Genomic DNA, 11,570 nt, shown 5'->3' on the forward strand with positions numbered 1-11,570 from the left:
ACTTATTTGGAAAAGTCGAAAATGTAAAATAAAAAACATTAAAAAAATATTTAAAAAAAAAACACTGTGAAAGAGAAATTGCAGTAGTAAAAAGCATCACCATTGCAACTAATTGGACAATTATCTTCTCTAAGAGATAGTCTACCAATTTGCTTATCAGTACATCCCTAATACAAACTATCCTTATGTTTTCTTCAGACTTTTTAAATTTATATTGCTTACAAAAAATAATAATAATAATAATAATGTCAGGATGAAATGCTGTGAATTGTTAAATACATCCTGACATGTCCTCCTCTGCCATTCTGTTTCGTTTCCATGATTATACTATGAGACAGAGTAAGAATTTGTCCCTATAAGTTCAATTAATTTTATTATTGTTTCATTTTATGGCACACGAAAAAAATTTGACATCTCAAATCTGGTATTAATTTTATGCAAATGAAACCACAGATTTAACTCATAAAAAAGGAAAAGATATAATCACAACAAAGAATATATATACAAAATAGTTTTTATTGTAAAAATCTCATACACACGTTACATACATAAAACCACAAGGTCGAAGCATTAAATAACATTCATTCAATTGTAAAAATGCTTTTTTCTTCAGAAAGCATAACATCATTATGATGTAAAATATAAATGCACAGAAACAACCATGCATAATCAATCAACAAACATTTTAAAATTTTAAAATCCTAAGACATTACATTAAAATTCCTTCCTTTTTTTTCTTACCACTCCAAAACACCAGGCATGTATTTATCAATAAGTGATTGGTAGTATGGCATCAAGGCTTCAATGTCGGGAACTTTGTGCGATTTAGAGTATAGATCAAATTTGCTGCAAGAAAAAAGAGCATTGTTAACAAATGAGATTTAGAAAACAAACAATACATATTTCATTTTCGCAAATTTATTAACATATTAACAAATTATATTTTATGATCTACACATAAATCCGTTTAAGTTTTGAAATGGGAGATTATTATAATGATAAATGAACTAAATTAAACAAGTCAAAGTGGGGAAAAGAAGATGGAAAGACTATAAAATTTTAACCATGCACAATAGAACCTCATTTTTACAACTCCCTGGATAATCTAGATCAGATTTGTGGACTTTCTTTAAAAAAAAATTTTCACATAGGTTGTAAAATTATAATAGCAACAACACTCAACTTTCCTTTTTGGAAAGTAAAAATGTATGCATAGGGTAACGGCACCAGTGGCAAACATGCTTAAGACATTGCTCTCATGTTAACTCGATTTTCTGAGCCTTTTAATGTATTTAGACTTTTTAAACTATTTTTCTGTCTTGCAAATACATCTCATCTAATGCTTTTTGATCCTCTGAACTAGTTAATTCTACTTTTATTTACTCAATTTCGAAAAACGGTCTGACCTCCAGTAACAGACACCAAAAAATCTGATGATACCCAGTAACAGACAGGATGAGGAAAGGATGAGCAATGGACAAAATTCCATTTTTCTCTTCAAAATGAGGAAAAGTTTATTTTTAGAACTAAAGCCTTGTTTAATTCAAATGTACAAGAAACGCCAGCTAACCTTGTGGTGACTGATCATAACCTTCCACCACTGCCTTGTAATTACTATCTGGCTCATAAAATTCACTCTAACACTAGATGGTTGAACCATATTCATGAGCCACTGCAACATCAGTTTTACCCGCCAAAAATTCTTATTATTTAAATCCAAACTTATGACAGTCTGTTCTTGGACCCTTGTCTGTTATTGGTGCCGTTTCCCTACATGTATTTTTTTTTTTTTTTCATTTTCTTTTTAATTTTTGAGATGACCATTTGGTTATATTATGCATTTTCTCTGGATAAAAAATTTTAAGTCATGAATGTTTTATGTGACACTTGGGCATTTGTATCAGTGAAAATTAATGTTTTTTCGTATTAAAACTTGAAAACTAAAATTTGTCTATTACTGAGTTCATGTTGTTAACAAATAATAAGTCTTGAAATCTAAAACTCAACAAATTGATTATTAATTATTAAAGTTGGTGGATTACATAAGCTCAAAGTTTTTGATTATTGGAACTTCCTTCATTCCTAGTCCTAACTTTCTTCAATCCTAGTCCTTCCAACACGGACATTAAGATCTTACAAAATTTCAAAATCAATTACTGATGATTCCATTAATGGAATTATTTCACTCTTCTTTAGCCTCCTCCTCCCCTCCCCCCTCCTGCCCCAAAGATAAGGAAAAAGTAAGAAGACTAGTAAAACATATTGGTCATGATGAAATAACTTTTCATAAAATATGAAAGTCACAAAGTCAGACTTTTAGTTAGTTGTTCAGAAATCATCAATAATTTAACTTTAACTGTTAATGCAGCTCATATTTTTAAAGAATACATTGAACATTAGTTATTTTGTGTAAGTTCAATGTGTTTCAAATGAGTGTTTTCCCTTTATTAATACCATGCTTTGTGCTATTCTCACTTTTTAGAAAATTTTAGGATATAATCCATATTTTAAAAGTTTTTGATAAATACAGATCCTTGAGCATAAATTGATTAGATAATAACATGATTTCACATATTAAACCATTGAATCCAATAATATATGCTTTTGCAATGCTCTATATTTCATTGTAAAATTCCATTCTTTGAATGTTTGACTAAACAGCAGTTATTAAGGTCAGGGCCTGATTTAGAAATTGTAATACTGCAAGCACAACAAATCAGAGGGCCCCCTTGAACTACGCAATCAAAGAACGTGCTCAATCGCACATTTTTTGAGTCATTGCAGAAGTTTCCATAGCCCAAGAGCATTGGCATAACTTCCAAAAAAAAAAAACTAATACCACCCCCCCCCCTCAAAATAAAGTGGTGCAGTTTGCACCACTGATTTTTTTTTTTTTTTTTTCTGGTTGACCACATTGATAATTACATAACTCCATGGTGAAAGTTAGAATTCCACTGAACTCATAAACCTTGTTGAAACAGATCCAGCAATAAAATTTAATTTTTCAAACTTATATTAGAATGAAAAATGTTTAGAAAAATTCTATAGTGCAAAATAATTGAAAACACGTAAAAAACAAATTTGTAGGTTTTGGGAGCCCTTAAGACGGGCTTCACGGGCTTACACTTAAATCATGCCCTGATTAAGGACGTGCTAATTGTAAACAGTTGAGCTCAATTCTGTAGCAAATACATTAAAAGGGGAACATGCAAAAACTTACTTGAATTCCTGGACCCACTTCAACATTGTGTTATCTTTGTTGGTTGTAAGATGTTTGTAGTCACCATTATAGTGCCATGGGTAGAAGGAATGAAATCTTATCACATACAAAGCCTCTTCTGGTAGAGGGCATTTGTTATGTTTCAACACCTATAAAAAGTGAGATCACAAGTCAATATCTCAAAATAATCGAATTAATTCACTTTCAAAAAAAAAAAAAAAAAAGATAAATAATGTTAACTGTTAAACATTCTGCAAGAAAATGAAGAGAATTGGTCTTTATTCCACTGATGGTGAAAAATAAGATAAAAATTTTTTTAAAAAGAATCTTTATTATTTCTCTAAGAAAAGCTGCTTTTTTGTAGTATTCGCTTCAAAATTTTAAAAATTACAGCTTTAACAAGATTATTCAGCACCTTTGCCTCTAACAGCCTCCCCCCCCCCCTCCCAAACTTCAACTATTTGTGAGAAAAAAATTAAACAGTGTTTAAAATTTTACAATAAATTTTTAACTTTTCAATGTTTTAACTACACAATTGGAATCTATTTCTATATCATTATGCTAAAAAAAAATCAGAAAATTGTTTCAGGATTGAAGATTTAATTTTGTCAACAACCTGTTATTAAATTGATTATTGTAAATTTACTAAAATGAAAAATTAATTTAAATTTGAAACATTAGTAAATGTTGACTATTAAAACTGTTTAACTGCTTGAACAACCAAGAGAAATAATAAATGAAAAGGCCAGTACCAGGATTTAGGTCCAACTAGGCATGCTATTTTAAGTAATTTTGAATGTTTTACTCGAGCACTATATATTTAAAAATAAATAAATTATGCAGAACTTACTCTATACATGTATTCATCATGGCCCCAAGACATGATAACTTTTTCGAGTCCACAGTGCTCTTCATAAATGCCCAAATGCGTGTTGTACTTTTCATTGTCTAGGTCAGGATTTCCTTCAAAACTGGTGTTTCTGTAGACAATAGAGGGAGCAAACGCACAGCCAACAGGGAAAGTGTCGCCAACAACACACCACTGAGGCTCTCCATACAAAGCCATTATTTTGCCGAGATCATGAACCAGTCCGGTAAGGTGGAACCAATCATGGTCGGGATGGGCCTCCCGAATTCTTTCGGCAGTCTGGAAGGCGTGAACTATGTTAGGTACATCAACATCGGGATCACTCTCGTCCACTAAGCAGTTGAGTTTCTCTAAAGCGTCCATCACGTTCAGGCGTGCCTTATCAAATTTTGACCAATATTTCATCTGAAAAATTGGAAAAATAAACAAAAGCAAAATTAATGCAAAGAAATCAGGGACACTTATTTCATTTTCAGTTGTTTAATGCTAATATAACGTAAAAAAAGCAAAAGATTTTAAAGAATGTTTTTTGTGAAAGGAAAGAGTCGGAAAACTTAGTTTCATTTAAAAATAACTCTAGTAAGAGAAAAAATAGCATGGTTGAAAAAAAGCAGTTGAAAGTTTAGAAAAGAAAAATACTTCTAGAGATGCCTAGATTGGATTAAATGCTTTCATATGCACAATATAGACAAATTTGTTAATAGGTTAAAAGTTCAATCAGTTAATGAAAGTATAAAGGTCTTGAACAATTTATAAAAATTAATTTAAAATTTTCTTGATGACAAATTCTACAACTCACAGAAAAGAGCTTTTTCATTTAAAATTTTGAATTATCTATTCGATCAAAAATAAATAAATAATGGATTTTTTTTTCTTTATTGAAGTAGAAACAGTGGTGTTCCCATACCGGGTACTCCATATACACCGTGTACTCTCAAACATTTTTTAGACATAGTATGTATATGATCGCATACACATATTGTGCATAATGGATTGCTGGGAGTATACCCTCAGAAAAATTGATGGAAGCATCACTGAATAGAGAGCTCAGAATTCAAAAGTTAAATGTATAAAAAAAATTGTGATTAAAAAAAAAAACCCGCATAACTCTGAAAGAAATTCATGTAAAAAAGGAGTGTTTTCTATTTTAATGATAAGAGAAGAAAGATAGCAGATGCTCAGAACTAGCAAACATAAATAAAATGGCCATGCAACAGCCCAATAACCTGGAAAAAAAAATAAGTTAAGTGCATTAAAAAAATCAGCTGAAAAGAGAATTTTTGTAACATAGAATAATGAAAGTTTTAAAAATGCAGTTTCCACATTTTGTGTGGCTGAAAAAAATAAATAAATAAAGAGCCCTATACATTTACTTCATGGTCATAACACCATACTCACTCTTTAAGTAAGTAGACTGCATGCAGGCATCGTGAACCCTCATGTAAAAATTGTAGTGTCCAGCTAATTCTCCATTTTTATGATTGCTGCATGGACCTCGTAATTATACAGCTTTCATCTAAGGGCGTTACAAAAGTAGAAAACTAGTGTTTAGATTCAAAGAGCTGAGAATTAATTTTAAGCGTTATCAGTATTAGGGTGGAAGGGAGGATTGATTTTAAAATCCAAAGGAGCTAAGGTCTGAAAATTCTAATAATGTTGAACATTTGAAAAATATCAACTTGCATGCCATAAATTTTGTTGTTAGTAATTTCATGATTTTTTCAGCACACAAGTCTAAATACTTAAATTCTACCACATTTCTTATTGAAAAGTACCTAGTTAATTAGTTGAAAGATGAAATAAAACTAAAGGCAAAATTTTAAGATATACAGATACATTTTAAGATATAAGATTAAAGGTAAATTTTAAGATATACATTTTAGGATTATTTAAAAAAAAACTTGAAAGTATGCTTCTGATGAAAACTTTCACAAGTTAGAACTATCATTTAAGCTGTTTTTTTACATTTCAGCCTTGATACAAAAGTTTTGCTGCTTTGAATTATTTCTTTAAATTCTACAAAGAATATTTTATAACAGAATTTTTTAAAAAATACTAAGCACTTATCATAATGCACTCAAAAGGATAAAATAACTTTTCTGGGTCAGAAAGGATAATTTAAGTATTCCTGTAGTTTTCAATTATTCCTAGAAAAAGACTTCACAAATGAAGAAAAGTACAGCTCAAGTCATGTAGAGAATGTTTTATCATTATCTAGATTTTAATCATAAATTTGAGTGATGAAGCATGAATATTTTTCTTAGTGGGAAAGTTTGGCCTTTCCACAAAGTTTGGCTCTTCCAACTAAACCTTTCTTTGACCCAGAAAGATTTTTTTTTTTATGAGTGCATTATGATAAGTGCTTAGCATTTTTTTAAAAATTCTGTTATTTTAAAGTTTTTTGTTTTCAAACAAATTTTTAATTTAGATTTTCATTTTTTTAGCATTAAGTTGTACCTTAATATTAAACAAATCATTTAGTGAAATTCCGAAGTCTCTAAGTGGTCTAGTTTAGTGTTCCCGCTAGGCCGTTTTTTAAGGGCGCAGCGCCCTGCCCTTTTCCATGTCATCAGAATGCGCCCTGCCCTTCTTTTAGATCGCGAAATGCGCCCTGCCCTTTTCAAAAAATAAGAAATTGCACCTTTTGTTTTCAAAAAGATGCCTGAACGAACGTTTCGACCTGCCGCGATATCGGGGCAATTTTATTTGTCCAGCGATCCTCTGCAAAAACGCCCATGTCATATCCTTGTTCCCAGAATTTCACCCTGAAAACGGCCCCATAAACAAAAGGGGAAGCAAATACCTAGGGGAAGAAGGAATGAGATTCTCAGAATTCAAAGAAGCTTATCAGTAGGAAACAAAGGCATGTTCTTCCCTTTTACTGAGGGTTGGTTTTTGAAAGGTTGTGGAAAGGAGTGGGGTCTTCTGGGAAGGGAGAGATCTTTGTTTCATTCCTTCCCATCCTTGATCTTCTGAGAATCAACAATGAGAGAGGGAATAGGACAATTTCCTAACATTTCAGTCCTTTGTGTCCGTTTTTCGTCTGCACGTGGAAATTAGGCTTAGCTAATTTTAGCGCATTGCTAGTGATTGTGTAGCAATCTTTTCACATCTGTTTCTGGAAAGTTAACTTTCTGATTGTTTCCTAAGAAGAACATAGTACAAAGCTTACTGGGCTAAAATGCAAGGGTATTTTTTTAATATCTTGGATTTTTAACCCCGTCCCCCCCCCCCAAAAAAAACCGTTTGAAATGGAAACATCGCATTGACAGGACGTTCATTCGATTCTTTCCTTTTTGCTAAGTATTTTTATTATCTTTGTATATGTGTGTGTTGTGTGTGATTCATATAATAGATTATTTAAAACATTTATTGACATAATAAAAAGCATACTTTTGACTTACTTGTGCTTTTTTCTAACTGAAATAATCTTGCACTGTTTCTTTTTCATTCATAAATATTATACAATTGATTTTTTAAAAAAATCACAAAATTAAAATGCCAAAATATTAAATTTTCACAAAAATTGTCTGAGATAAAAATTTTAGCTTAGTCCAAGCTGCTTATGCATTGCATTTAGGAGCGCATACATCTGCACACACATTTGTGTTATGAATTTTAACAACTCCAAGACTAGGAAAAAGAGCTCAAATAAAATCTTTTTAGTTTTGCAACGTGCTACCACTGCATTTTTGAAGCACTTCACACAGTATTTTAAATTAATTATTCTATTTGAAGTGTAATATATTTAAAAAAGGAGAATTTATACTCATCACAATTTTGATGTCCACTAAAATACTTAATGGCACAATGCACATTACTAGGCAGTATCTTTGGTGGGAGGGGGGGGGGGATCAGTTATTAAATACTGTTCTGCTTAAATTGAAATTCAAAGGGTTATGAAATGCATAGAATTTTTTTAAACTCTTATAGGTAGTTTAAAATTATGGCCTGGAAAAATGTTGAAAAACACCCAAAGCCAAGTTTCAGCATTAGCTAAATGTTCCTATGGAGTGTGGAAAATGTTCTTAGCTTAGTTGGCATTTGTGTGTGAGGTCGGGGGGGGGGGGGGGGGAGCTAACCCTATTCTGAACACAAGTGCATTTTCAGGATGAAATATTTAATAGTAAAGTCAGTGGTGACGGCGATCAGGGGGGGGGGGGGGCATGGTGCAGACTAGACTGTTTGAATTTTTGCAACTTTGTTTTAAGTGTTATTTCTCCTCTTATTTTTTATTTTTTTGGAGGGGGAGGGGCGCTCAGTACTTTTTGAGTGGTGCATCATTGGTCTTGGATGGGGGACACCGCGTTGAAATGGTGCCCTTTTTTAAAAAAACGTGCCCTTTTCAAAGGCCAGCACCCTGCCCTTTTTTTTCCTAGAGTGAACACTAGTCTAGTTGCCGAGATATATTCAAAGCGTACAAGTTACTTTTGATAAAGATCCTAGTATGTCTCTTTACTTAGCCCCGTTATTGATTATTGGCATAAATGAGGATAAAAACCCTAAGAAAGCAAGGACAGTGAATAAATTTCATTCTTGCTCCAGAGAGGCCTTGATCCAAAATTTTCATTATGATTACTATTAGCGATACATTTGCAAGGCAACAAAATTTGTAGCAAGCGCTTTCTTATTTAAACATTTAATGGGGAAATTATGTGAAATTCGCTATTTTCCATCCTAACCGAAATAATAGTTTTATTTCAGAATTTTAATTTTTCAGTGTTACGTTGTACCTTAAGATTAAGCAAATCATTTAATGAAATCCAGAAATCTCAAGTGATCTAGTTGCTGAAATATATCAAAAGCAGGCCTCAGATTACTCCATGACAATCAGGTAAAGTATAATAAAAGTGCTTAAAAAGCAGGTCATTCAGTACAGTAAAAACTTACATTCAAATTATAATGCATGATAAATTTAAAAAAAAAACTGAAATAATTAAATCATTGAAACTGTTGATAATTTTGAGTTGTTGTAAGCAATAAGTTAAAAAATGTTTAAATACTCTCAATAATATAGGAATTAACAATTATGTAAAACAGCCCTCAAGAAAATATTTAAAACTTGAATTGGCATGTAAGCACATTTTCTAAATTCAGTTGTATGAAATACAAAATAACACAGGAATGCATTTTAATTTATTACTCTTAAAAATAGGACGTATTTACATTGATACAATATTATCCTCATGTCACAAAAATAAAATATTAGAAGCTTGATCTTACCTTCTCTTGAACGAAGTCCACAGTTTGATTCAAATGCATCAATCTATATGTTTCTCTCACCCTCAGTTGAATAGGATCACACTGAAAAAAAAAGGTAATTATTTTTTTTAATTATAAGAGGACTAATTATGAACCATCTCACAGATCAATATGTTACTAAGAATTTACAGTGCATTAATATTTTTATGATATAATATATATGAAACTTCTTTTATAAAGTTAATGATACCAAAATAATATATAAAACATTCATGTTTAACTCACTGTGATAGCTATTTTGTTAGAAAACAATTTATACTTTAGGATAAAGATGATTGGAACAAGTCAAATTATTTTTTAAAATAATTAATAGAAATCAAATCTTCAAAAAATGTATCCTAAATTTACTCTAAGCTCATTGGACTGCAGAGCATGCTGAACCAGTCTCAATAATTTTAATAGTATTAATATTTTTAATTTTAATGTATAAGAAAAAAAAAATAACACCTATTGAAGAAAATTACATGGTGCAGTTATATTTAACAAATTTTACTTCACAAACATATTTTATTGCATTATTTTTGTGCTGAGCAATTTTCCTAAGTCTTCAACTTAATTGTTTAAAATGGTTTTAATGAAGAATAGAGTAATAAAGAGAACTCCTCTCTCAAATTAAAATCTTTTAGTTCATAATATTATTAGTAGTTTCTTTATTCTTTGTTATAAAGAAAAAAAATATGACAGCATTTCTTCAGACCAAGAAAGTGGGGTGCATATGGCCATTTTAGAAAACCCACAACAAAAGAAAACTTTTACAGGAACTAGAAGAACAAAATTTCCAGTAATAGAACAGTAAAGTTGACAAAGACCCAAGCTGTGACGATTCTTCAGAAAATGCAGATGGTTTTGGCATAAACTGCACAGAAGTAGAAAATGTTATACTTTAATATGTTTTATTGATCTTTTAACTTATTTTTTTCCATGCTAAATACAAAATAACATAAGTTACAATATTTTATAATAATTATTATTAAATAGGTTATAGAAGTTGTTTCCATGATCGAGACCCACATACCCCATACTCGAGGCACGTTAGTCTGCTAAAGAGATTTCTGTTAAAAAATTAACATAAAAAAAGTTAATGAACTGAACATTTTCAAAAAAATCTGGGATGGTGAGAAAGGTTAATTGATTCTCATGGTGGAAGATCAAACTGCTGTTTAAATTTCTGGTGAGATAAAAAATTAAAAGTAGAAAAGCGAACCAACATGCCCCACTCCTCTATATAAATTGATGTAAAATATTTTAACATTTTAAAATAAAATTAAGGATAGTTGAAAGAATTTAGTATTTAAAATTGGTTTAAAATTAGAGTTGATACATAAAGGAGCAACGGGCCACAAAGCAAAAGTAGCAAACTATATGTTTAATCAAAGCTACCTCTTCTTTCATTCGAAAAGTCCTAAGTTTAACTAAATAACACTATAAATCAAATCAAACAAAAAGAAACGCAATAAAACATTCATTTTACAGTATTAATTTTGAGACATCTAAGAAGCTTAAACTTTTACTAAGAAACGCAACTTTTTTTTCTTATGTTTTATAAAGCTACTGCAAAATTTACATTAGAATGGGAAGAAATTTTTACCAGATCGTCAGAATACAGGCGAAAATCTTCTACATTCTTATCTGGCCTGTATAACTCCGAGGGATCCAGCATGGGAATCGGCTCCATGAAATTTACAGGAGTTGCGACTTCTGCAGTAGACATGTTGAAGGTGAAGTGTGACAGAAATGTCCCGGGAAATCAGCTGCTTGTGGTAATTGGAGCCACGAATCTTCTGGCTTTTATACACCTAGGAATTGGCACGATCACGATAATAAAGATTTCTTTCTCTTGAAACTGGTTCGGTATCATTGCGCCGTCGATAAACAAATGCTACGCAAGAGACATTCGGTCGCTATTGGCTGAAAAGAACACACCTCCACTTCCGCATTGGAGAATGATAACACATGTGACAGCAGTGCAGCGCCGCGGATTTTCGCTCTTAACTCTGCTTGATGACGTAACATATACATTGCGTCATCGCATTTACGAAAAACGCATCGGAAAGCTGCGGATTTCGGCAGTGGATCTCTTGACAGAAAACGCTTTGTTCTCTTTCTCCGAGCGCAGCGGCTTCACCAGGGCCTGATTACTGCACAGGCTAACTAGGCCTGGGGCCCAAATTACTTGAGGAATAATGCATAGCATTCAACTGTACAAATAATGTATGTATT

The 11,570-nt window shown here is 31.6% G+C and overlaps 1 protein-coding gene across 1 annotated transcript; it reads right to left on the reverse strand.

Annotated features, from left to right (window-relative positions):
- Window positions 1–517: 517 nt before the first annotated feature.
- LOC129224484 (inositol oxygenase-like) lies at window positions 518–11,222 on the reverse strand. The gene is made up of 5 exons (XM_054858939.1): window positions 10,939–11,222; window positions 9,312–9,392; window positions 4,071–4,493; window positions 3,221–3,369; window positions 518–846 (listed from the first exon to the last, which is right to left on the reverse strand). Exons 1-5 carry the CDS (start codon window positions 11,059–11,061, stop codon window positions 738–740), a joined length of 885 nt encoding a protein of 294 aa, XP_054714914.1. The 5' UTR covers window positions 11,062–11,222; the 3' UTR covers window positions 518–737.
- Window positions 11,223–11,570: the final 348 nt, after the last annotated feature.

This window comes from Uloborus diversus, chromosome 6 (genome assembly GCF_026930045.1).
Source record: "Uloborus diversus isolate 005 chromosome 6, Udiv.v.3.1, whole genome shotgun sequence".
NCBI lineage: Eukaryota > Metazoa > Arthropoda > Arachnida > Araneae > Uloboridae > Uloborus > Uloborus diversus.

Excerpts from the sequence above, each read along its gene's own strand:
- LOC129224484 (XM_054858939.1), bottom strand. The coding sequence starts at position 11,061 with ATGTCTACTGCAGAAGTCGCAACTCCTGTAAATTTCATGGAGCCGATT. Across the intron at positions 9,393-10,938 it reads GCCTGTATTCTGACGATCTG|TGTGATCCTATTCAACTGAG; the intron begins GTAAAAATTTCT and ends TTTTTTTTTCAG. Across the intron at positions 3,370-4,070 it reads ATGATGAATACATGTATAGA|GTGTTGAAACATAACAAATG; the intron begins GTAAGTTCTGCA and ends CACTTTTTATAG.